General features: G+C 55.4%; 1 protein-coding gene across 4 annotated transcripts; it reads right to left on the reverse strand.

Annotated features, from left to right (window-relative positions):
• Positions 1-25,841, reverse strand: SIGLEC1 (sialic acid binding Ig like lectin 1). 4 transcript variants are annotated; one of them, XM_016937374.4, is made up of 22 exons: positions 25,681-25,841; positions 20,299-20,453; positions 19,566-19,925; positions 18,962-19,258; positions 17,037-17,303; positions 16,408-16,662; positions 14,548-14,847; positions 12,430-12,687; positions 11,029-11,364; positions 10,316-10,573; positions 9,817-10,119; positions 7,891-8,151; positions 7,450-7,761; positions 6,692-6,943; positions 6,107-6,376; positions 5,766-6,017; positions 5,148-5,447; positions 4,585-4,845; positions 3,206-3,508; positions 2,845-2,947; positions 2,400-2,472; positions 1-1,650 (listed from the first exon to the last, which is right to left on the reverse strand). In XM_016937374.4, the coding sequence occupies exons 2-22, from the start codon at positions 20,345-20,347 to the stop codon at positions 1,591-1,593; spliced, it is 5,130 nt and encodes a 1,709-aa protein (XP_016792863.1). In that variant the 5' UTR covers positions 20,348-20,453; positions 25,681-25,841; the 3' UTR covers positions 1-1,590. The 4 variants fall into 4 exon arrangements, with proteins under 4 accessions (XP_016792863.1, XP_016792864.1, XP_525251.2 ...); XM_016937375.4 differs by having other exon boundaries at positions 20,299-20,456; XM_525251.8 differs by lacking the exon at positions 25,681-25,841 and having other exon boundaries at positions 20,299-22,281.
• Positions 25,842-26,392: the final 551 nt, after the last annotated feature.

Below are 26,392 nucleotides of genomic sequence, written 5' to 3' on the forward strand. Positions count from 1 at the left end.
TTGCGTCATAGGATGGAGTTTTATTGGGAGGACATTCTGGACGGGCTCCCAGCAAGAGTCTGGCAATGGAGCATGAAAATGAATGAGCCTGGAATGAGGGAGGGTGCGGCCTCGGCTACACAAAGTTCACCCGGCCCCCAACTGCCTCCCAGCGTGTTAGCTCCTGTGGCAACTCCCCACTTCTCTCTCTGTTTTTCAACCCAAATCCTAGAGCAGAGGGCTCTTAGCTCCTCCCACCATCTCCACCAGGCTGCAGTTGGAGTCACTAGCCCACTCAAGAGCCCTCTCCTGTTGGTCCCTGATTCGCAGGGGCACGTCATTCCTTCTTGGTAACTCATTCTCTTTAACAGCCCGACGCAGGGTCTCCAGGAAAAGCCCGGAGCTCACGCAGTCATGAACAGAGATGCATCTGGAGCAGGAATAAGGATGCTGACGACATCTGTGTCTGCCCTCCACTCTTGTAAGTGCCAGTAAGGTAGTACCCAGTCCCTGGGGGTAGGGGGGGTGGTGGTGGGAATGAGGGCATCTCTTCTTTCAGGGGCCAAATCTGGCACAAGGATGTCTGCTTAGGCAACTCCACTGCCTGGCATGCTCTCTCCCTAGGAAAACACCAAACCTTTTTTATTTCCTCAGTCTTAGTGTGAGAGTGATCACCTCTTCCAGGAAGCCCACAACCAGAATGGCCAGGGGCACACCCTGGCCCTCAGTAGATGGGCACTGAGACAAAACATGGCCTGCTGGTGGCATTCCCAACAATGTCAAAAGTCTCAGGGATGAGCTCACAGTTGGGAGTCCTTTGGAAGTCCAATTCCAAATGTCCTCTGGACTCAAAAGAAAAACTACATTTCCCAGTCTCCCTTGTAGCTTGCAGTAGCCATGTGACAATACTCCAGCCAATGGGAAGTGAGTGGAAAAGTCCTGTGCAGCTTCTGAGTTGCGTCCACCATGGGCATGGGTGTGCTTCTACCTCCACTCTTCCTTCTTCTGGCTGGAGGGCATGTGGACAAAGCGGGGCCATGGTGAGCCTCACAATCAAAGGCATCATTTTAGGGATAGAGAAAAGGAAGATAGAAGGATCCTGAGCCCCAACATCACAAACCATCGTAACAGCCAGACTAGCATGGGAGAGAAAAATAAAATTCTATCATGTTGAAGTCACTGTATTTGGTCTCTCGTTAGAGCAGGCTGACTAATACTCTGTTGAATACAGAATGCCTTGGTGAGCCTCTGAGGATGCAGGATGCTGCAATCCAACCAAAGTCCAGGGTGACTTTCGAGGAGAAGGATGTGAAAGGGCAGGGCTTCCTTTGAGGGAGAAATGGAGAGAAGGGAGGAGATCCAGAGAAGAGAGAGCGAGATCAGCTCAGTGCTCTTCAGTGTCCTCCAGGGTCAACACCCTCCTGGGTAGACCTCTCACCACCCATTTTTGGGGGGGCAAGAGGCTTGGGGCCAGGTCATAAAAAGTCAGATGTCACAGAGCTGTTTTCATAGAGGCAGGCAGGACCCAACACTGCCTCATTCACATTCATAGGCTGGAGTCATCACAGATGCTGGCCACTTTCTCCTCCGGAGGGCAGGCAACACCACTGGTCAGCCCAAGGGTGGGGCACAGGTTGAGGTCTCACATGTGGCTGCATCAGGATCAATGAGCTTCCCACAGAGAAAACCCTGGTCACAGGAGGCCTCTGGGAGCCAGGGCAGGCCCCCAGGCCCCCAGCCTCAGGTAGGGTCCCAAGAGGATTGGTGGGAGTGTGCATGGCTGGAAGTGTGACTTGGAGCCCAGGCCTACCAGGTGAATCAGCTGCAGAAGGGACACACCACAGGGGAGGAGAAACTGACTTTCACTTCTGCCCAGGTGATGGGCAGGCTTGGGAGTGGGGAAGAGGCCTCAGAACAAAGGTGGGGGAGTCAGAACATACGTGTCTTGGAAATAGAGAGGATGCTGCTAAGTCCAGAAAGTCTCCCCTAGTCCTCTAAGCCAGCCACCAGCTGACACAGGGATTCTCTCTGCCCCAAGCAGAACAGGGCTCTCCTATCTCCTGAGGGGCTCCTGGTTCCCTGCACACTCTCCCCTAGTCCTCTAAGCCAGCCACCAGCTGACACAGGGATTCTCTCTGCCCCAAGCAGAACAGGGCTCTCCTATCTCCTGAGGGGCTCCTGGTTCCCTGCACACTCTCCCCTAGTCCTCTAAGCCAGCCACCAGCTGACACAGGGATTCTCTCTGCCCCAAGCAGAACAGGGCTCTCCTATCTCCTGAGGGGCTCCTGGTTCCCTGCACACTCTCCCCAACCTCCCCTTGGTCCCAGGCACCATCCTCTAAATGAAAGCAGTCTCCAGATGCCAGTTGGCACTGTGGGTTAGCTGGGTATTATATTTGCCCGTGTGTGTTGAATGGATACCTGCGTGGTCTCTTTCTGAAAAGCCATCTCCACCGAATTCTCGCCCATGCTCTGCTTACAAACACGCCTCCTTCTGCAAGGCCCAGGGTGGACTCAGAGAGCCTCTCCCCTCCCCACCTCCTGCCCCCATTCCTCTCCCACTCCCCACAGGTTGGCTCCAGACCACCAGAGCGTGGGAACCTCATGGAGACTGGGTGCTTCCTCTGTCTTCCTCCCTAGCCCTTGCTTTAGCACAGCCAGGGCAGAGAGGAGGAAAGAAGGAAACTACAGCAAGGAGGATTTAGGGACAATTCTAGAAGGGATTTCCAATTTGGAGGGGCAGTCTGGGAAGTAGGCAGCCTGTGAACTTAATAGGAGGTCCTAAAGGACCTGGGGGAATTTGGGGAGAAGACGAGGTGGGCTGCCTTACCCCAATCTTCTGGCCCACTCCCAGCTCCAGACCCACCTCCAGGTGTAGCAGGCCCCCAGGCCCAACAGCAGGAGCAGGAGGCCCACCAGCAGTCCCAGGACCCAGAGCAGCTGCTGGAACTGATGCAGGCGGTGCAGGGCTGGAACACAGAGCGGGGTTCAGAGCAGCCACAGCTGCAGGCCCCAGTGCTTCCTTCCAAGGGGACCCACCCAAGATGACACCTTCTAACTTTTGCTTTATCGCTGAAGCTCTCCACACAAGGGTGCCCCGAGCAATCAGTTTAGAGTCGACAGGCAAATCATGCTGCGGCAGGAGGGATACAGGGAAGGAAGCCTTTGGGCCTAAGAGCTGGGCTTTTGTGCAGAGTGGCCTGGGAGATGGAGCCCCCTCCCCTCACCTCTGACCCCAAAGTAGGTGGAGGTAGAGGCAGAGCCCAGGACATTTGAGGCAGAACACACGTATTCCCCTTGGTCGCTGGGCCTCAGCGCCTCGATGTCCACCCTCAGGGCATTGGGGGAAGCCAGGACATGGATGTGTGGCTCTGCAGGAGCACCCTGGGGCTGACTGGAGGCCACCAGTCGACTGCCAAGGTGGAGAGTCAGGCTGGCGAGCGGCTCGCTGTCCACTCGGCAATCCAGGATGCCCCGGAGGCCACCCTCAGGCTCCACGAAGACCATCATGGTGGGCGTCTTGGGAGGGTCTGTGGGGAGGAAGGGAGTGTGGTGATTGCAGAAAATGACCACAAATTTCTCCCTCCCTGTACCCATGCACAGTGACTTTGCTGCTCCTCCCATTAAGAGGCAGAACCTATTTCCTCACTCCTTGAATCTGTGACTCAGTTTGACCAATTGAAGAAAGAAGTGATGTTGTGCAACTTCAGAGCCAGACCTCAAGCGGCCTTGTAGCTTCTGCTCTACTTGTTGGAACACAACAATGTGGGAAGCCCAGGCCAGCCTGCTGGGCACATGTGGCCCAACTGGCAGCCAGGAGCGTGCAGTCATCTGAGACCACTGGACAACTGCAGCCACATGAGGTGTGAACAACAGAAGAACTCCCCAGCTGAGCCCAGCCCACAGAATTGAGCAAATAACATGACTTTTGTTTGAAGCAGTAAGTTTTGTTGTGGTCAATAGCAATAGCTGACTGATACAGTGTAGGCCTTGGTGAAGGCTGGAGTGGGAGACCAAGACTGATGAGGGCTTATTGTGTGCCAGACACTCAGCATGCTTTATTTCTTTTGGTTTTTTCTCTTCTTTTCTTTTCTTTTCTTTTTTTTTTTTTTTTGAGACAGAGTCTCAGTCTGTCACCCAGGCTGGAGTGCGTTGTGGTGATCTTGGCTCACTGCAACCTCCACCTCCCAGGCTCAAGTGAGTCTCCTGCCTCAGCCTCCTGAATAGCTGGGATTACAGGTGTGTGCCTTCATGCCATGCTAATTTTTGTTATTTTTAGTAGAGACAGAGTTTTGCCATATTGACCAGGCTAGTCTCGAACTCCTGACCTCAAGTGATCCGCTCACCTCAGCCTCTCAAAGTGCTGGGATTACAGGCATGAGCCCCTGCACCAGCCATTTATTTCTTATACTACTTGCAAGATGAGGTGAATGATGCATTCCCCATTTTACAAGGTCACCCAACCAGACAGCGGGAGAGCCAGGATTCCAACCCAGGACTCAATATCCGTGAAGCATTCACTCTTGGCAGACAGAAGAGGAGGAAGAACTGAGGTGGGCGTGTGAGATGTGGGGAGACTAAGGCGGAGGAGGGGGTTCACACTCACAGAGCACACGGAGCATGACTGGAGCAGAGGCAGCAGCCCCAGTGGGGAGCTCAGCCAGGCAGTGGTACATCCCAGCTTGAGCACGAGCCACGTGGGTGAAGGCGAGAGTGGGCAGAGGCTCCGCGTGCAGCCGCCGGTCATTCCAGAACCATGCAAAGGTGGAGTTGCCCACAGGCCCAGGGCCACCCAGGAGGCGGCAGCTGAGGTTCAGGGCAGCGCCCTCAGGCACGTCCAGGCCAGGCTCTGCCACCACGCGTGCACCTGCAGGCGGAGGATAGAGAGATGATTGGGGATCTGTAGGCCTTGGGGGCTGGAGCCTCTGGGTGGGACCTCTGAGGGGCCTCTGCACATTGTGGGAAGGTCTCAGTCTGACTTGGTATAGGGCTTTCCAAGGTGGAACTGTGCCCCCTCCAGTGGGAGCTGTGCCTCCTCCACCAGATTAGGCTTCTCAAGGCAGAGCTTTCTCAGACCAGACAGCCCGCTCTAGTGGGAGCTCCAGCCCCTCTCGTGGACTTGGACCTGAGAGCATCAAAGCCCCTCCTCCTCCCCTCTCTTCCACTCACCTTCTACCTGCAACCGCCCGATGGTGCTGATTGAGCCCAGCAAGTTTTGGGCTGTGCAAACATAGGTGTCATCACCTGCAGGCACATCTTGCACCTGCAGCCGTAGGGCGTTTCGGGCCACCTGGACATGGCCTGTCCCTGATGCCAAGCTGTGGACCCCACTGCTCGTGGCCAGCACCTTGCCATCATGAGATAGGGCCAGCTCAGCAGGTGGCTCACTGTCCACAGTGCACTGTATCACAGCCATGGATCTGGCCCTGGAGTCCCGGAAGGAGGACAGGACAGCGTCCTGAGGGGCATCTGTGGGCAGGCAGGGCACAGATGGGGGCCTTGCTTAGGCACCCTGTACTGCTCATTGCCTAGCTGCCTGGGGTTGGCCAGGCTGAGGCCTCTGGACCAATGGCCACTTCCTAGAAGTGACACCTTCCCAGGAGTCCTGTGGGCAGAGTGCTCTAGGCAGGGCTTATAGGACTGTCTCTTTCTCTAGCACCTATGTCCTCTTTCCCCAACTGCCCATTCCTGGGCCCACTGCAGTCCTTTGCCCACTCCTACCAGAGCCCAGAAGCACCCTCCACCACCCTCCTCCTGGGCAGCCCTGGCCAAGGACCCTCTGCTCACAGAGGACTTGCAGGGCAGCAGGACGGGAGCTGCGGGTGCCCTGGGCATCCTGGGCCTGGCAAGAGTAGGCGCCTGCATGAGCCCGCGTGGCCACCAGGAATGAGAGTGAGGCAGCTGGACCCTCCTGCAGCCAACGACCATTGTGGTACCAGGTATAGAGGGTGGGTGCGCGGGCAGCAGGGTCCTCACAGGTCACTGTGATGGGGGCACCTTCAGGCACGGTAGCCTCTGGAGCCAGGATCACCCGCACACCTGTACCAAGGAGGCCAGGATCAGCTGGGCCCAGCCAGACACCACAGTGGGTTTCCATCTCAGTGGGCTTGGCCTGGGCCCTGCCTTACCCTCCAGCCGCAGCTCCAGGGACGTGTTGGCCTGGCCCAGAGGGCTGCGGGCAGAGCAGCTGTAGAAACCCTCGTCACTGGGCTGTGGCTCCCGCAGCTCCAGGCGCAGGGTGTTGGGGACAGAGGCTGCTGTCGAGGAGGCCAAGAGGCGACCGGCGTGGCTGAGGGCCAGCTGGGCAGGTGGGCGGCTGTCCACAGTGCACAGTAGCAGGGCCAGCTGCCCACCATGGCTCTCCAGGAGGTAGGTCAGGCGCAGGTTGCGGGGCGCGTCTGCAGGGCATGAGAGGCTTACACGGAGTCACAGGCGGCAGCCTGCAGGAGGCCAGTTTGCAGGTGGCATTCAAACTCAGGAGGGCCCTGGCTCCCCACCCCAATGGTTCCCAACCACCCAGTCTGAGGCACTGCTCCTCTGCCCAGACAGGACTCACCCCAGTGCCCCCTACTCTTAATGCTCCTTGCCCAGTGCTCCACTAGCTACTGGGTACCGAGTTCCCCACTGGACACCTGTGGGGTTCCGGCCATGCCCTGATCCCTGTGGGCTTCTGTCATTCCTGTCAGTCCCACCCTGCATCCAGCCAGACTCACAGAGGACGTCCAAGGTGATAGGTCTGGATAGGCGGGGTGCCTGACCAGGGGGGCCCACACCACAGCGGTAGGAGGTGGCATCCCTGACTGTGACGTTGGGCAGGGGGATGGAGTGGGCATCCAGGCGCTGCTGCCCATCCTGGTACCATGTGTAGGTGAGCTGGGCCGGGTGAGTGGTCCACACAAGGCAGGTCAGGTTCACCAGCTGCCCCTCCTGCACGGTAGCCCCGGGCCACACCTGCACATTCACAGCTGGGGAGAGGGAGGGCACAGGACACCAGTGAGGGTCTTGAGGCTGCGTACAGCAGGCCACCTGTCTCCATGTGGGCGAGCTACTCCTACTGCTGGGGAGCCCCTTGGCCTTTGGGAGCCTTGGGTGGCCCATCTATAAATGGGGCTTAGAAGTCAAGCTTGGGAATAGCCCACTGGCTCCTGAGTGGTCCCAAGTAGAGTTCCACAGAGTCCTGGAAAGCCCTGAGCCCCTCCCTGACCCTGGCTGGGGGCAAATGGGGAGACCACAGACCTCCCCTCCCCTGCTGCACTTTCTCCTGAAATTCCCTGTTTAGTTTCATCCACTGGGCATACTTGTAAAATTTGGTGTTTATAAAAGGTTCTCCCAAGAAACTCAAGTCTGGAGTCCACCACCATTAGGAAGGGTGGGAATGGGGACTATTCCCGTGCCCCCAGGCTTCTAGAACCCTGTCCCACCTCCTCTCCTCTTTTAAAGGAGACACACACACACACACACACACACTGACCTTGAGCGTCGAAGTCAGCTGAGGCCGAGGCCTGGCCCAGGGTGTTGGAGGCCTCACAGATATAGACACCCTCATCCTCCAGCATTGCCCCGTGGATCTCCAGACGCAGTGTGTTGGGGGCCACAGCCACCTGCAGCCTGGGAGAGCTGCCTTCGGGTCCCCCCACACCTCGTAGGGTGGAGGCCACAAGGCGGTCCCCGTGGAGCAGCCGCAGCTGGGCCGGAGGGTCACTGTCCACACGGCACAGGAGGAGGCCCAGTCGCCCAGGGCCTGTGTCCATCAGGGTAGTGAGTGTGACGTGGCGTGGGGCATCTACACAGGGTGGGGAGTGATCAGGACCCAGCCAGGGGGTCCCTCATCCAGGGCTCTGTCATGTGACACAGCCCAGGACTGGGGGACTGCATTCCTTCCCCCACACCTGGATGGGACAAAAGTCCTTACAGGACACGTGGAGGCTGATGGGTGCAGCTAGGCTCGTGGTGGCTGAGCCTGGGGCCTGGGCTTGGCAATGATAGGCCCCAGCTTGTGTCAAAGTTATGGCTGCAAAGCGGAGCGTGGCCGAGGTCGACTCCTGGAGGGGCTGGCCATCCCGATACCAACGATATGAGGTCCCCTCTGGGACTCCTGTGGGTACCTGGCAGCTCAGGACCACAGCCTGGCCCTCTTGGAGCTCAGGTGATGGTGACACCTGGACCCAGGCTCCTGCAGGGGAAAACCAAGAGCAGGTGAGGGCTCTCCACCACACCCCTCACAGTCTGGGACCATGTGCGTGTCCACCTAGGACTGCACAACCCAACCCCGTGTGTTGGAGCCGCAGCCCCCTTCCAGACCACCGCCAGGGCCCACTCAGCCCCATGCCTTGGCCCCTCCTGCTCCCCACTCTCCTGCACAGGCTCCATCCTGGCATTTACCTCCCACCACCTGGTGGGATGGTTTTACTGTGTCAGTCATATCTCGCCTACCAAAGCGTAAGCCTCATGGGCACTGGACTTGTGTGACCTGTAACCCCAGTTCCAGGCACTGTGCCTGCATGTGTTAGCTCCTGACAAATGTTGGTTCAACCCATAAAGTGTTGAAAAGGGAGGGATTCAGATCATCCCGGGGCCATTGTCCTAACTAGGAGCTGGACTCAGCATGGGTGACCGAGGGCTTGGAAGGGAATGTTAGCAGCTATGTTATCTTGAGCGCTCTCGCCAGGCCAGCCCTGCACCCAGACTCCAGGCCACAAGAGCACAGGACCTGGGGACCAGGCAAAGGGCAGCTCCTCAGTGGCCCCTGGGTGTGAAGCAGGAGAACCCCAGGTTGCAGGGAGTGAGATGGAGGGACAGCTGGAATGCTAAGCAAGAACACAGACCATGCCTGAGACCACAGCTAGCAGGGTCATGCAACTGGGGAAAAGCTCCTAAAACTCAAACCTTCAATTTCTTCCTGCGAAATAGGTATGCTAAGTAAGAAAAGATACACAGAACCGAGGCTCAAAGTAAATGTCCCAAAATTGGTGCTGTCGGTCACCGTGGTGAAAGAAACACACATGTTCCTTTGACCTTCGCATTATGGGCATTATCTTTCCTTTTTCCTGGTTTATTTGTTTAGGGAGAATTTTTTTTTTTAAGACAGAGTCTCACTCTGTCATCCAGGCTAGAGTGAAGTACAATTTTGGCTCACTGCAACCTCCATCTCCCAGGTTCAAATGATTCGCCTGCCTTAGCCTCCCGAGTAGCTGGGATTACAAATGCCCACCACCACACCTAGCTAATTTTTGTATTTTTAGTAGAGTGCTGGCCAGGCTGGTCTTGAACTCCTGACCTCAAGTGATCCGCCCGCCTCAGCCTCCCAAAGTGCTGGGATTACAGGCATGAGCCATGGTGCCCGGCCTGAGGGAGGATTTTTAGAGAGACTATACACACACACACACACACACACACACACACACACACACACACACGTATGTGTATATAAATAAAGAATATGAATATATTATGCATAAGAATATACATAATGTATATTTGTATGTGTATATACTCATACATAAACATATATGCATAATATAAATATACATATGTATGAGAATGTTTACTATGTAACAAAATTATATGATCACAAAACAAGTTATTTCAGAAAGTGCTCCTACCAAGCAAGCCACTTTGTGAATTGCCATTGCCTCCTAGTGGCTGCTGCAGTTATTACAGGTGAAAATATCTAGCTGGTGGCAAAGGGAGGCCTTCTGCTGGCTGGCTGGAAACTGCCCTTACCAGGACTGAAAAAGACACATTTCTGCACAAAATTCACAGCACCCAGCCCAAAGTCTGACCAGAGTAGCCCCCAGGGCATCAGAGTCTACCATATCTTCAGAAGACTGACACTCACCTCGGACCTGGAAGAAGAGTGAGGTGTTGGATGATCCAAGAACATTTGTGGCCTCACAGCGGTAGCTGCCAGAGTCCCCAAGGCCCAGTTCTCGGACCTCTAACTTCAGGGAGTTGGCCTCAGCCTTAGCCTGGAACCGACCGTGGGATGGGACCTGGGGACCCAGGCTGGTGGCCAGGAGGTGCTCCCCATGGAACAGGGCCAGCAAGGCCAGGGGGCGGCTGTCCACAGTGCAGATGAACAGAGCCATGTGGCCCTGGCCCATGTCTAGGAGGGCTGACAGCTTTGGAGGGTCCGGGGGATCTGCAGGAACAGAGGGAGCTGAGGCCACCCAGCCTAGCTCACCACATTACAACTGCCACACTATGTCCCCCACCTCCTGCCACACACACAGCCTAAGCCATGCTCTTTCCTCCCCAAACCCCAGCCCAGCCCCTGCTTCTCCCCAGACCACCCCTCCACCCTCCAAGTCCCCAGGCTGCCCATGCCAGTCACCCACAGAGTACACTCAGGAGCACGGGAGTGGAGAGCTGGGCACCAGCCTCAGTCAGGATGCGGCAGGCGTAAAGGGCAGCATCAGTTCTGGCCACGGGCAGCAGTGTCACGGTCTCCAGGGGACCCTGGGCCCACAGCGCCCCATTTCGGAACCAGGAGAAGTTAGCAGGGCTGCCAGCAGCTTCCCGGCTCACGTTGCAAGTCAAGTTGGCTTCTGTGCCCTCCTGAAGCGTGTGTGATGGTGCAATGACCAGGACAGTGGCTGGAGAGCAGGCGGCACAGCTTACTGACCACCCCCGGCCCCCAGGAGCCAGGGGTCCAGCCGCCCAGCCTGGAAGGAACAGGAAGGAGGCCCCCTGGGGTGCCCACAGGGTTGGGGAGAAAAGCAAGCCAGCTCACAGGGCAGCCTAGGAGAAGAGGGCCCTGAGGACTGTGGGGGCCCTGGGCAGAGAGGGTTGCAGTACAGGGAAGGAGGACAAGGCAGCCCAACTGTCCCAGCTGGGGAGTCCTTCCTCAGAGACCAGCTGTGTCGCCTATCCCCGGCCTGAACAGAGATCATGGGAAGGAGCAGCTCCGCTCTTCCTGAATGTGGAGGAGGGCAGCGAAGGGCCCCCACTGCTGCACAGAGTGGTTTTGCCTGATTAGATCCTCCTCGGAGCAGAACAGTCCAGAGCTCCAGCCCCTGCCCCCAGGCCACCCATTCCCTGCCCGACTCACCCTGGCCATTGAAGGTGGCTGAGGTGGAGGCGTTGCCCAGGGCATTGCTGGCCTCACAGAGGTACAAGCCCTCCTCTTCCAGCAAAGGGTTGTGAATCTCCACACGCAGCAAGTTGGGGGCTTTGGTGACCTTCATGCGTGGGGAACAGCCCCCACAGGTGCTGCAGCCACCCCCTGACAGCAGGGAAGTGGCCACAACACGGTCCTTGTGGAGCAGCTGCAGCCTGGCGGGGGGGTCGCTGTCCACACGGCACAAAAGGAGGCCTCGCCGTCCAGCCCCGGCCCCAGCGGCATCAAGGTCCAGCCTGGTGGTGAATGTTGGTTGTCGAGGGGGGTCTGCAGGGAGGAAGAACATGGGCACTCATCCCACGGATGCTCCAGGGCCCCACAAGCCTGGCTAGGCTCCCAGAATACACTGGACAAAGGCAGATCCCGAAGGCTGCCCCAAGCAGCTGTGCAGACTGTGCACTGCACAAGGGCAGCCAGCCCAGGGTGGGTGGAACTCAAGTTAGGCTCATGCTCCTCAAGCTAAGCTGTGCCCTGATGCTTACTGAGTCTTCCCAGAAGAAGGAACACCATTTTCTAGCTCAGACAAAGGTGCTGTATGGGCTGGCTGCCACCTTGCATAAGTCCCATCTGCTGCTGAGCAGGGTGCCCACCTAGCAATCCCTGGGGGTCATGCTGTCTGCTCCCACCCTGCACCCAATGCCTTACCACGGAGCCTCCCCTCAAGATCTGCCCTGCAGCTTATCTGTGATCTCCAAGCCAGCTCCTGTGATGCTAGCGAATGCATAGAATGGCCTCTTCCTGAAGGCTTCTGGAGACAGTTGGCCAAAAGAGAGCAATCAGCCAAGGCCCCCATGTGATCTCACTCAGACACCAGAAAACTTTGCAGAGGCAGCTGCCCTCTGACAGTTCCGGGACGTGGCTCCGGCACACACGTGTCAGGGGAAGCCTCTGAAATCAGGCCCTTGGTCTTACACGGAGCCTCCCCGCTTGGCGGATGCAGAGGGGGGCTGTCTGTCCCTGTGCTGAGGGGCTTTGCCTTGGTGTCTATGGGAGCCCAGCGCAGCCTGTGGGGCATGTGCACAAATAGAGGAGTGTGGTGTCCCAGGGCTCACCCATGAGGACAAAGCATGGATGTGGTGCCCATGCTGAGCTGAGGGACAGAGGAGCCCACAGGGCAGGCATTGGAGGGTAAAGACATGGGGAGGTAGAGAAGGCCCCAGCCTCATTTCCTAAACTTCAGCCCCACATGGAAAGGCCCACTGTGGCCAGGTCTGTGACCCAGCCCTCCTGATATAGACCATGGGGCAGGGCAGGACAGGGCTGGGGGGCCTAGAGTAGGTGGGGTGGCTGGTGGGTCCCGGCAGGAGGCTGCAACAGGTGGTGGCTGCTCACAGAGCACAGTGAGAACAGCTGGCGAAGAGGGGCCACTGGCACTGTGGCCGTCCCGGGCCCGGCAGTGGTATGAGCCGGCGTCAGCGCTGGAGGCCGCGGGGAGCAGGAGGCTGCTGCCGGGACCCTCGTGAAGCAGGGCTCCATTCAGGTACCAGGAGAAGCGGGCATCAGGTGTGGGGCTCAGGCCGCTTCTGCAGCTCAGTGTCACTGCCTGTCCTTCCACCACCTCGGCTGCCGGGCTGATGAGGAGACGGGCGGCTGCGGGGAGAGGAAGAGGCTGGGAAGGGTCCCGTCTCTCAACCCCACATGCTGCCCTGTACAGAAAGCCTTCCAGGGTTCTCCTTTCCCCACACTACTGTAGGTAGCTCTGGGCTTTGTGGTGCATCAGGAGGGTTTGCCCTTTAATGCCAAATCAGATCTATTGGTAGTAGGTGGCTGCAGCGTGGTTGAAGATTCAGAGCCAGAGCCCAGGCTTATGTCCAACACCTGGCTTGGCTGGGCATGGTAGCTCATGCCTGTAATCTTAGCACTTTGGGAGACTGAGGCAGAAGGATCGTTTGAGGCCAGGAGTTCCAGACCAGCCTAGGCAACATAGTGAGACTCCATCTCAATTATTTTTTTTTTTTGAGACTGAGTCTCACTCTGTCTCCCAGGCTGGAGTGCAGTGGCGTGATCCTGGCTCACTGCAACCTCTGCCTCCCAGGTTCAAGCGATTCTCCTGCCTCAGCCTCCCAAGTAGCTAGGATTACAGGTGTGCCACCACACCCAGCTAATGTTATATATGTAGTAGAGATAGGGTTTCACCATGTTAGCCAGGCAGATCTCGAACTCCCGACCTCTGGTGATCCACCCGCCTCAGCCTCCCAAAGTGCTGGGATTACAGGTGTGAGCCACTGTGGCCAGCTTTTTTTTTTTTTTTTGAGACGGAGTCTTGCTCCGTCAGCCAGGCTGGAGTGCAGTGGCGCAATCTCAGCTCGCTACAACCTCTGCCTCCCAGGTTCAAGCAATTATCCTGCCTCAGCCTCCCTAGTAGCTGGGACCACAGGTTTGCGCCACCACACCCGGCTAATTTTTGTATTTTTAGTGGAGATGGGGTTTCACCACGTTGGCCAGGCTGATCTCAAGCTCCTGACCTCAGGTGATCTGCCTGCCTCGGCCTCCCAAAGTGCTGGAATTACAGGCATGAGCCACCATGCCTGGCCACAATTTTTTTTTTTTAATTAGCTGGGTGTGGTGACATGGGCCGTAGTCTCAGCTATTTGGGAGGCTGAGATGGGAGGATGGCTTGAGCCCAGGAGTTTGAGGCTGCAGTGAGCCATGAACATACCATTGCACTCTGGCCTGGGCAACAGAGCACACCCTATCTCAAAAAACAAAAAGAAAAACCTGGCTTGATCAATTAGCTACCATGCCCTCAGGAGGAGGGAAGGACAGTGCACATACCGAAAGTTGGAAGACCCTACTTTTCTTTTTTCTTTTTCTTTTTTTTTTTTTGAGACAGAGTCTCACTCTTGTCACCCAGGCTGGTGTGCAGTGGCGCTATCTTGGCTCACTACAACTTCCACCTCCTGGGTTCAAGCGATTCTCCTGCCTTAGCCTCCCAGGTAGCTGGGACTACAGGAACTCCCCACCATGCCCAGCTAATTTTTGTATTTTTAGTAGAGATGGGAGTTCACCATGTTGGCCAGGATGGTCTCGATCTCTTGACCTCGTGATCCACCCACCTCGGCCTCCCAAAGTGCTGGGATTACAGGAGTGAGCCACCACGCCCAGCCAGAAGACCCTACTTTTCTATTTGGCTTCCCACATCTGACTGCTAGCATAGAGCCTGCTCCCAAAGTTTCATAATTAAAAAACAATGAATGCTTCTGAGGGACTCTCCAAGTTTAGGGTCAGGGTAGGTGCAAAAGGAATGATGTGACCTGTTGTGTTTCCCTTTTTCCCTTGACTTTCAGGAAGCTCTGACGTTGGGTCACTGCACAGCCCCTGTCTTTTATGTGACGTAGCCAGTTAGCTCAGTCCTGCAGTTGAGTCCACTAGACTTCTAGAAGGAACAGACTGGAGCAGGCTCCTCCTCAGGCTCCCTCCACTCTCCCTGGCTGCCAGTGCCCATCTTACCATTGGCATGGAAGTCCAGGGTGGAGGTTGCATTTCCAAGGGAGTTGGTGGCTGAGCACTTGTACTCCCCACTGTCAGTTTCCTCCAGGTCTCGGATCTCCAGGCGCAGGGAGTTGGGACCAGAGGTACCACTGAAGCGTGGGCTGTGATCACTGTCCCCGGAGGTGGAGGCCAGGATATGACCCCCATGTGACAGCACCAGTGTGGCCAGGGGCTCACTGACCACAGAGCAGTGAAGGATGCCCACAAGTCCTGCCTGGGTCTCCAGGAAGGCTGTCAGGACTGGGGTGAGAGGCGGGTCTGTGTGGAGACGAGAGGTGGGCCCGTCACCCTCAGACAAGGGCATTCCCTGGATACCCTGATACAACCCGTGACCTCTGCACCGCTTTGTCCCACACTGCCCTGCGAGAAGGGGGTGATCCCAAAGTGCCTGAGTGCCTGCTGAATACACTTTTGTCCTTGGCTGGGCTGGGTACATCACTCTGTTGTCCCAGTCAGTGTTCAAGGCCACCCTGCAAGTGGGGATACAAGCCCCACTTCAAAGATGAGAAAACTAATAGAGAGACCTGGTGAGGGACAGCACCTCAGCCAGGTGACCAAAGTGAGCATCATCAGCAATGGGACAAGCTGACACAGAGTGCCTCCTGACAGGGCAGAGCAGCATGTCCACGGCCTTCCCACCCAGAGGGCATGGTCTCAGGCCACTCAAGTCAGGCAAATGTGGAGTGAGGGACCTCCTCAGAACAGCAAGCCTGCACTCTGCAAGTTTCAATGTCAAGAATGACAAGGAAAGACTGAGGAACAGTCCCAGACTAACGGAGAATGAAGAGACGCAACGACCCAATGCAATATGTGAACTGTGATTGTATTCTGGACCAGAAAAAAAATGGCTACAAAAGACAGTATTAGGTCCATTGGTAAAATGTGAATATAGATTATAGCTTAGATAACAGTCTTCTATCAGCCGGGTGTAGTGGCTCATACCTGTAATCCCAGTACTTTGGGAGGCCGAGGTAGGTGGATCACCTGAGGTCAGGAGTTCAAGACCATCCTGGCCAACATGGTGAAACCCTGTCTCTACAAAAACACAAAAATTAGCCAGGCAGGATTGTGGGTGCCTGTAATCCCAGCTACTCAGGAGGCTGAGGCAGGAGGAGAATCGCTTGAGCCCCAGAGGCAGACATTGCAGTGAGCCAAGATAGCACCATTGCACTCCAGCCTGGGCAACACAGCGAGATTCCATTTCAAAAAAAAAAAAAAAAAAAGTCTTCTATCAATGCTAATTTCCCTGATCATGATCATTGCATTGTGGATATGTAAGAGAATGATCTTAGGAATTTAGCGGTAAAGAGGCCTCATGTCTGCAACTTCAGGAATATAAATATGTAGGTAGATACATAGATAACATATGCATATGTATATAGAGTGTCCATATATGTATAAGTGCACGTGTCCACATAGAGTGGATGCGCATACACACAAGTGCACATGTATATATGCAAGTCTATATCCATACATTTATATGTATGTATGTGCGTGTGTGTGTCTGTGTAGACAGCGAGAAAGATTAAGCAAATGTGCCAAAATGTTAATAAATGGGAAATCTAGGTTAAAGGTATATAATCATTCTTTGTCTTTCTCTGCAACTTTTCATAAGTTTAAACTTCCAAATATAAAATAGGAGGGAACTAGGGAGGTCAAAGCATTGCCCAGGTGTGCAGAGCTGGGACATGAGCTCAAGGCCACCTCCAGGTAAGTGGCCTTGAAGTTCCCATGCCCAGGACCCCAACCCTTCCTTGGGGCTCCACCATCTGGTCCTGCTCTGACTGTGTCCAGTGCCACCCAACCCTGGCCTCTTACGGTTGACTACCACGCTGACAGGGCCCGAGCGCTCGCTGCCATGGACGTTCTGCACCTCACAGAAGTAGAAGCCAGTATCAGCCCTAGTGGCCAAGTGCAGCCGGAGGGTATGGGAGTGGGCATCCTCCAGCAGGACATGGTTCTTGTACCAGCTGTAGCGGAGATCGCTGGGTGCCTCGTTGGGTGTGTTGCAGACTAGTGTCACTGTCTGGTTCTCCAGGATGGGACCTGCTGGGCTCACCTGGACCTCAGCCACTGCAAGGGCAGCATAGGGAGTGCTGGGGGGTCCCAGCCGACTTCCAGCCCCAGCCCCATACAGTCCCCGGGTCTCAGCCAATCAGCCTCAATCTCTGCACATCCTACACCACCCGCCTTCTGCTACAGTGGAGCCTCCTGGAGTGCTCTGCATCTCTTCGTCCTGCTCACCAGGATCCCCCTGACACCCCACCCTTTCGGGGGGGTATTGTCACCTGTCTCATGGTAAGGCAGGGCTGGGACTCCACACCTGCATCCAGGAAGCACTGGGTTATGCCAGTTGCTGGCCCTGCCCTGCCCTGTCTCCCCTCCGTCCCTGAGGCCTGAGCTCCTCCCTATTCTCTGGCCAATACGCAACCTTCCCAAGAACTCACTGAAGATGTGGAGGCTGATGGGGGGTGAGACCAAAGAGCCCACGCCATTCTCAGCTTGGCAGGTGTAGACGCCAGCATCGCTCCAGGCTGCCTGGGGCAGGTGCAGCACACCAGTCTTGGTTTGGAGGCGTACCCCATCCTTGAACCACTTAATGGAACTGACTGCAGGGTAGCTGCTGTTCACCTGGCAGGTGAGTGTGACCAGCTCACCTGGAAGGATGTTCCTCCCCGAGGGGCTGAGGAGGATCTTCACACCCTTGGGGGCATCTGCAAGTCACAGTAGGGGGTATTGAGTAAGGTGCTTGGGGAGGGCAGAGGATGGCACACTTCTTCTTGCCCCCCTTTAAAAGCTCAGTCCTAAGGAAGTATGCCCAGATAAAACAGCAGTCCCCTTCAGTCCTCACCCAGGGCATGCTCTGTCTGCCCATGTCCGTCCCTTTCCCGCCCCCTGCGCCTGATGCATTCCTATGCCCATTGAGAGCTGATCATGTGACGCTTGGCCAGCGTCCAGCCTACCCCACCAGCTGTAGTTTTCTGCTTCCCAATGCTGTCCATTGCTCCTGCTGTATTTGGGACGAGCTCCACACACAGGGTCATGGGTACCCCACTGCTAGCTTTAGTGGCCTGTGGAAGCTATTGGTAAGGGACCAACCACCTAGTGGGAGGGGGCCAAAGGCAGCATCAAACTAGCTCTGAAAATAGTTACCCAGTTTGTAAGCAAGAGGCCAACAACACAAAGAACTGCATTTCCTTAAATCTTGTTCCAAAGCCTCTCTCTGTGTATTCAAGTGTTTTATTCTTATTTTTTTAGAAACAGGATCTGGCTCAGTCACCCAAGCTGGAGTGCAGAGGCACAATCATAGCTCACTGCAGCCTGAAACTCCTGGGCTCAAGTGATCCTCCTGCCTCAGCCTCCCGAGGAACTGGGATTACAGGTGTAAGCCACCACATCCAGGTAATTTTTGTTTTTTAATTTTTTTGTAGAGACAGGGTCTCACTATGTTGCCCAGGCTGGTCTCGAACTCCTTGCCTCAAGCAATTCTCCTGCCTTGGCCTCCCAAAGCACTGGGGTTACAGGTGTGAGCCACTGTATCCGGCCTCAAGTGTTTAATATGTGCCAGACACTCTTCTAAATACTTTACCTGGGTCATCTCCTTTATTTGTTGTTGTTGTTGTTGTTGTTGTTGTTGTTTTGTTTGAGACATAGTCTCACTCTGTCACCCAGGCTGGAGTGCAGTGGCACAATCACAACTCAATGCAACTCCACCTCCTGGGTTCAAGCAATCCTAGTGCCTCAGCCTCCTTAGTAACTGGGATTACAGGCATATGCCACCACATCCGGCTAATTTTTGTATTTTTAGTAGAGACGAGGTTTCACCATGTTGGCCAAGCTGGTCTTGAATCCCTGGCCTCAAGTGATCCACCCGCCTCAGCCTCCCAAAGTGATGGGATTACAGGCATGAGCCACCGCGCCCGGCCCATCTCCTTTATTTTTTATCATAAATCTATGAGACAGGAACCATCTGTTGTTATCTTCACCATAGACAGAAAACAGAGCCAGGCAGGAAAGGGATAAATCCCACCTCCCCAGCATCCTCCAGCACGGGGTAAATCCCGGGGCACTTGCTGCCAACCCTGAAGCTGCGTGGGAGCTCCTGTTCCCCAACCCTTTGTGTCTCCCTTTCTCTGCCCAGCCTGGCCTCAAGGACAAGCCCCTTCGAAGCAGTAGGAGGTGGAAGGGAACCATTTAACGAAGCCCTTGGTGCTCAGCAGTATCTCTCCACTTGCCCTACCCTGGAGGCCCAGGTGCAGCCTGGTTTTGCATCAGGAGCAAGGGTTCCGTTTCTGTGGGCTGGAGAGGGGCTGGTTTCTGTCAGGAGCAACAGATGCGCTCAGCCACAAGGGTGTGTCCCCAGACAACTCACACTTCACTTGGAGGTGAATCTCGCTCTGAGCCCTGTGATTGGCCACGGAGAGCTGGCAGCGCAGGATCCGGCCGTGGTCCTGCCAGGACATGGCCATGTGGAGGGTCTCCAGGTGGCCGACGCCGGTGGGCTCAAACTTCTGGCTGTTGAAGGTGACAGAGCGAGCAGGGTCCTGGCCTTGCCACTGCAGTCTGACCTGCTCCTGCAGGCATGCGTAGGGAGTGGAGCAGTTGAAGTCCACCTCTGTGCCTTCGAGAAGCTCCACCGGGGAGGCAATGGTGGGCACCCTGGGCTCCTCTGAGGACAGAGACAGCAGTGCTCAGGACCCGCTTTTGCCACCCCTGAGATCCCTCGCCCTGGAAACCCCAGCTGAGGAGAGAGCCCTGGGGAGGGGGCTTTTAGGGGAAGGAAAGGCGCTTTCTACTGCAGCCCCACTTGGGTGAATACAAGGGAGAACCAGGCCTGGGCCTACGCCGGGGCTGGAACAGAGGCTGAGACTGGCTGGGGTTAGATTCAGGACAAGGGCTGGGGTCTGAGAGCCAAGGGGTCCAGAAGCAGCTTGGGAATCCCTCCCGGGGGGCAGCCAGGCCACCCCACTTATCACCTGTTACTGTGACCAAGGTGCCTTTCACATCTGACCAGCGGTTGACCTCAGTGATCTCGAAGCGGAAGTTGTAGGAGCCAGAGTCCTCGGGCTGCAGGTCCTTCAGCAGCAGGTTGCACACCCTGTGCTCGGGGTTCCCCATGAACTCGGTGCGGCCGCGGAAGCGGGCCTCCACCAGCTTGGGGTCCGCCGAGTGGCTCACCACCTGCCGCTGGCCCGAGTAGTCGTAGTACCAGATGGTCGTGATGCCGTCGGGCACCTCCACGTCGGCAGGGAAGCTGAAGATGCAGGGGATAAGCAGGCAAGACCCCTTCACACCCTGCACGTCCTGGGGACTGGAGACGCCCCATGAGGCCTGGCCTGGGGGAAGAACGGCAGGGGGACAGAGAGGAGGGTGATACAGGCCTCAGGGTGCCACAGAGCCCTGCGACCTGCCCCAGGGAAGGTGCCCCAGCTGGGCTCCCAAACTCTGCCCTGCCCTGAGAAATGCACACTTAGAGCAGCCCTTCTCAGTGCCCCAGGGGTCAGTCCACTGCCCAAGGCTGCTCAGAGGTTTGGTAGGGTGGCTCGAAGACAGATCGCAGCTTCCTGCCCAGCTCCCAGCCACTGCCCGGTTGGGCCCTCCCTTGACCTCAGCAACCAAACATGTGACCCAGACATAGTCTAATCTGCCAAGGGCTGGACTTATGAAGGCTGGACCCTGGAAGACAGGCACTAGGCCCGCAAAGCTTACCTGCTGGGAAGAATGAGGCCAGGAGGAGAAGCTTGGGCAAGAAGCCCATAGCAGGTTCTTGTGCTGCTCCTGTTGCCTAAGAGGGTGGTGCGCGCTGCACTGGCTGGGCTCACAGGGGCCTCCAGGGACACCTCTGGGCACTTTAGCCCCAGCACCTGCTAGAAGTCCGAGCCTGTGTCCCTACCTCTTCTGCTGGCCAACCCAATAAGAGGGTAGGGCTCTTAAAGACCTCTGAGTCAGACACCAGCAGAGAGCCAGGAGGCCACGTTCCCGGCTCAGGCTGTGCCCAGGAATGCCCTCACTTGGTGGCCTGCCTCAGAAAAGCCTGTGTGTCCCTTGGCCCTATCCCAAGTTCTGCTTTCCCAGCCCCTCAAGGATACCACCCTAAGGCAGATGAACAGCTGTTTCTCCCTCTTCCCCACTTCCCTGCCCCCTCCCCACCACCCAAACCAACAGGAACTGGAGCCCAGAGATGCCCAGTTACTCACTCCAAGACACCCAGCTAGAATGATGGTTTCTTCCTGAGGCTTGTCTCCTACCACCTGCCTTACTAACTATAGACCATAATGGGGCTTTACTGAACTTGCCAAAGTGCTGCCTTTAACAGTCACTCCCCTGCTCAAAAACCTTCTGTGGCTCCCCATTGCCCGTGAGATGTGAAAAGTCCTCATTTCCTGCCCCCAGCTCTGTCCTCATTCCCTGCTCTCCACAGACCCACTCTGGGGGCAGTTCTGTCTGCTCAAGGGCTCCCTAGCTGCCCAGCTCTATCTCCACCACAGATAATCTTTGCCTACTGAAACCTTATTCAACCTTCAAGGAGCAGCATGAATTTGGCTTCCAGCTGGAACTTCTCCTTTGAGGTTCCTGTAGCTACCCCAGAGCTATCTCTATTTTCCTTGCCTTGTTTTTTACAGCTTGTGAGAGCCCATTTCTCAGGACCTAGAACTGAAGATATGTGCCCCATAGCAGTGCGGAGCCTACCAGGCATTCAGCAAACCCCTTAGTGACTAAGAGAGGGGTGAGGTCTTTAGGGGTTCAGAGCTGAGGTTCAGAGTTGGAGTGGGGAGGTGGCAGGGCAAGTCTAGGTTTGAAAGGTAGCATGAGAGCGCTGTGGAACACATACCCCACAAATATGAGCTCAATGTGTGCGGAGTGTACCATATCCAAAAAGGCAGGCCCTCAACCATGGAGTGCCCCTGGTCAGGGAGTGTCTAAGGGGTACCATAGACCTGAGCCCAAAAGGAAGAGATGCCAGAGACACATATAAGTGAAACTATAAAACTCTTAGAAGAAAACAGGTGAAAATCTTCATGACCTTGGATTAGGCAATGCTTTCTTAAGTATGAAATTAAAAGCACGAAAAAAAAAAATAGGTAAGTTGGACTTCATCAAAATTTAAAACTTGGCCAGACACAGTGGCTCATGCCTGTGAACCCAACACTTTGGGAGGCTGAGGCAGGAGGATCACTTTAGCCCAGGAGTTCAAGACGAGCCTGGGCAATACTGCAAGACTCTGTCTCTAGGAAAATTAAAAAACAGGCCTGTGGTCCCAGCTACTCTGGAGGCTGAGGTGGGAAGATCGCTTGAGCCCAGGGGAGGGGTCCAGGCTGCAGTGAGCCATGATTGCACCATTGCACTCCAGCCTGGGTGACAGAGCAAGACCCTGTCTGAAAAGAACAAACAACAGCTGGGTGCGGTGGCTCACGCCTGTAATCCCAGCACTTTGGGAGGCTGAGGCATGCAGATCACAAGGTCAAGAGATTGAGACCATCCTGGCCAACAGGGTGAAACCCCGTCTCTACTAAAAATACAAAATTAGCTGGGTGTGGTGGTGTGCACCTCTAGTCCTAGCTACTCGGGAGGCTGAGGCAGGAGAATCACCTGAACCCAGGAGGCAGAGGTCACGGTGAGCCAGGATCACGCCACTGTACTCCAGCCTGGTGACAGAGTGAGACTCTTCTGTCTCAAAAAAAAAAAAAAAAAAAAAAAAAAAAGGATATGAATCAAAGGACACTATCCAGAGAGTGAATAAAAGGAGGACAACCCACAGAATGGGAGAAAATATTTGTAAATCATTTATCTGATAAAGGACTAATATCCAGAATATATAAAGAATTCCTACAATGAACAACAGCAACCACCAAAAAAACCATGAAATCCAACTCCAAAAATGGGCAAAACACTTGAATAAACATTTCTTCAAAGAAGATATATAACTGGCTAATAAGGACATGAAAAGATGCTCAACATCACTAGGCATTAGGAAATGCAAATCAAAACCACAGTGAGATACCACTTCACATCCATTAGAATGGCTATTCACAAACAAACAAAGCAACACAGAAAACAACAAATATTGGTGAGGATGTGAAGTTGAAATTCTTGTGTATTGCTGGTGGGAATATAAAATGGTTCCGTCACTGTGGAAAACAATTGGGTCATTCCTCAAAAAGTCAACATAGGATTACCATATGATCCAGCAATTCCACTCCTAGGTATATACCCAAAAGTACTGAAAACAGGGACTCTAACAGAGTACACCAACGTTCACGGCAGCACTATTCCACTAAAAGGTGGAAACAGGTCAAGTGTCCATCAGTGAATGGATGTGGATAAACAAACTGTGGTATGTACATACAATGGAATATCAATCGGCCATAAGGAGGAATGAATTCTAACATATGTGAACCTTGAAAACATTATGCTCAGTGAAACCAGCCAGACACAAAAGGGCAAATATTGTAGGGTTCCAATTACATGAAATATCTAGACTACGTATATTCAGAGACTGAAAGTAGAATAGGATAGAGGTAACCAGGGGCTGCAGGGAGGGGGAGCTAATGTTTAATGATTGCTGAGTCTCTCAGATAATGAAAAAGTTCTGGAAATAGTGGTGATGGTTACACAATATTGCAAATGTACCTAATGTCACGGGGTGTACACTTAAAGACAGTTAAAACAGTAAATTTTACATTATGTATATTTCACCACATACACACCCATGTTGCCAACTTTGCAATCCTCCCTGGTCCTAAATGCTGACTTGGCCAAGTGAACGGGGAGGCTGGAAGTGGGGACAGGAAACTCATGACCTCCCAGCTCCCAGCCCATCCGCCTCAGGGGCTGGGCTCAGCAGATTCCAATGACTACCAGGGGTCACACCTGGGAAGGGGGTGAGCCGAGGCCCAGGGCCAGTCAGGCTGACCAGGTGGGACTTAGCCTGCTGCAGAAGGCAGAAGGTGCCCCGGCAGGGGGCACAGTACAGGGCGGGATTGGGACAGGAAGGACACTGCTCCCCAGGGGACCCAGCCCTCTCACGGGCTGCTGGAGTGGACTGATCTGGCCATTTACGGAGGCCTGAGGGCTCATCTCCAGTTCTCTAGGAAGCCCTAGGCCTCCTCCTCTTCTGGGAAGATGCACCCCCAGCCTCCACACCAGGTTCTTGGCCACTGGAGAATGATATAGCTGGGGCCCTGGGACCTGGACACCTCACCGTGAAGAAAAGCAGCCTGCTGGGCACACTGGTCAGATGTGTCCCTGGCCACAGGGGATGTCAGGGTCAGCTCTGCTATGGCCAGCGCAGCTATCTTGTCCCAGCTCCCCTGTTCCTCCCATTTGGGGTCCTGAAAAGGGCAATCGTGAACCTGATGGAAGAATGGTGGGGTTCTGGACACAGCGACCCTGGAACAGGGCGCGGGGGAGGACCCTTTCCAGGACCACTCCCATCACATAATGTAGAGGCCACCTATGCTTAGCCCGGCCCTAACCCCAAAGGGGTCAGCCCCACCGGAGTCCAGCCTATTGGCTCAGCCTGTTCCACCACAAAGGCCGGCTTCAGCCCAGATAACTGTTCTGGAAACAGAAAGAGCAGGGACAGCCCAGAAAGGAGATCTCTGTCCCTGTTTGAAAGCCTGGAGTTGAGGGGACAGTGCCCCGCCCCCCGCCCCCCTGCCACCCCCCCCCCCCCCCCCCCCGGCAACTTGGCTTGCAGCTGTGGCCTAGTGAGCACGCAGCGCCCCCTGGTGGTCGAGGGGGAATTGCGGGTCCCGGGAAAGGGAGCGGTGTGCTAGCAACAGGGAGCAAGCAGCTCTGCAGCCCTGAACCATCCCTCCCTTGGGTGACTCTTTTGGAAATCATTGTTCCCCAGACAGGAAGTTCCTGAGGTTCATACTTGGGTCTCCAAGTCTTGGGTGCTCTGAAGACAGGATTTTAAATCCCCACTCCTACTATTGGTATGTGTTGCATCAGGGTGGCTTGAGCTGGCCTGGTACACAGTGGGCACTCACGTTTGCTGCCTGTTTGAGACCAAGTGCCTCAGGAGGTCTTGGAGGGTTGGCTGGGGCCCCAAGTCCCTGACCTCTGATTCCAGAGGCCAAGTTTAGCTGGGGAAGAAAGGACAGAGGCAGTTTCCCTATGGACAGCTAGGCCCGGGTGTAGGATTCAGTTTCTGTTTCCTGACACCAAGGCTTCTCCCCAACTTCCCCATTGGGCTAGAGAAGGAAGAACACAGGGTGACATGGCCAGCTGGAGGTTACTGGCCCACAGATAGGGAGTCAGGGTACGGATGGGCAATTCCTGGAGCAGATTATGGTCAAAATAGTGGAAATCCCCAATCACAGGCCAAATGTTTAATTCTCAGAGCCATAGAATCCATAACTAATGCTTATTGGCTTTGAAATGGGCAGTAGAAATTTCACACTTCATTCCTTAATCTGGCTCTAAATGCTTCTGGCTGGAGTGCCCACTCTCCAAACTGTGCTGGACAGCACCAGAAGCCCTCCTGTGGACGGACGAAGTGGTGATGGATGAAGTGCAATTGTGCTGGGGTTAGAGTAAGGAGAGATTATCACTGGGCTGGGCTGGGGCTGAGGTCAGGGTGATGATCAGGTTGGAATTCTGGAAGCAAATTAAGGCTGGGATTGGGGTGGACATTGAGGTTGAGTGATGGGTGGGGGTAAGGGTGAAGGTTGGAGTTGGGTGCAGGTGATGGTTAAGATACAGTGGAGGCTGGGTTGAGATGAGGATGATAGAGTCAGAGTTGTGGTTAGGGTTGGGATGATGGATGGTTGGGATTAGATGAGATGAGTAAATGGTTAGGGTTGGGGTGCAGGTGAGGTGAGGGTGAGGTAAGGTTGGAATAGGGGCTGGGGCTGGGGCTGAGGTAGGGTCAGAGCAGGGTGATGGTCAGGACTGGGATTGGGATGCAGGTCGGAAGGATTTGGGGGTGGTGGAAGGGTTTCAGTTGAGTCCATCTTTGATTAGTGTCTTGGACTTGGGTTGGTTTGGGGTCCGCCACTCGCACCCAGATGGAGCCCCCCCGACCCCTGCCCCTACCCCGCTCAGCCAGTTTCAGCCCAGCCCCGCTCCTAATGCTCCACTCACCCTCTGGGCCCAGGGACCAGGGACAGGGGTACCTGCTCCACAGAAGGAAGTGGCTGCGGGGGTGCTGGACCTGCGGAGAGGAGAACAGGAAGGACGGCCAAGAGCTCCTGGTGCAGCTGGCTCCCCAGGGCTCTGCCGGCTCAAGAGAGAAGGATCCCGTATCAGGGGCTGCTTCCTCTTTCCCAAAGCCTCAGCTCTACTGTCCAACCCAGAGGCTGGTCAGGGAGGCAGCTGCAGGCCTTGAGCAATGCCAAAACGGGAAAGACCTCCATAGGGGAAGGCCCTCGGCAAGGCCAGGGACTTAGGGACTCCAGCAAGCAGAAGTGGGACCGCTGCAACGCTGGAGCCTCCCCAGGCAAAGTGAGAAATGGAGTGGGGGACTCCCATTCACCAGCCGAATCCACACCCCACTCTCTCTGAGCCCCTTAGGGAGGCTGGGGGAGGTGGAAGGGGGCTTCCTGCACACAGCTCTCCTCCCTGACACCTGAGAGGGAGGCGCGCCCAGTCTGGGGTGGGGATGCACTACACGATGCCCAGACCAAGGCAGTTATTCTCCAAGCCATTCAGGAGCCTCCCTGGACCACTGAGTACTCTTAAGAACCCCCAAGAGGCAGTCCCTTGTTGTGGGGGACATAAGGCCCCAATGTCCAGGACACTCCTCAGGTTTTCTCTTTCCCCTCTCACTGTCCTGTACGTTTTTTGGTTTTTGGTT

The sequence above is a fragment of the Pan troglodytes genome, chromosome 21 (genome assembly GCF_028858775.2).
Source record: "Pan troglodytes isolate AG18354 chromosome 21, NHGRI_mPanTro3-v2.0_pri, whole genome shotgun sequence".
NCBI lineage: Eukaryota > Metazoa > Chordata > Mammalia > Primates > Hominidae > Pan > Pan troglodytes.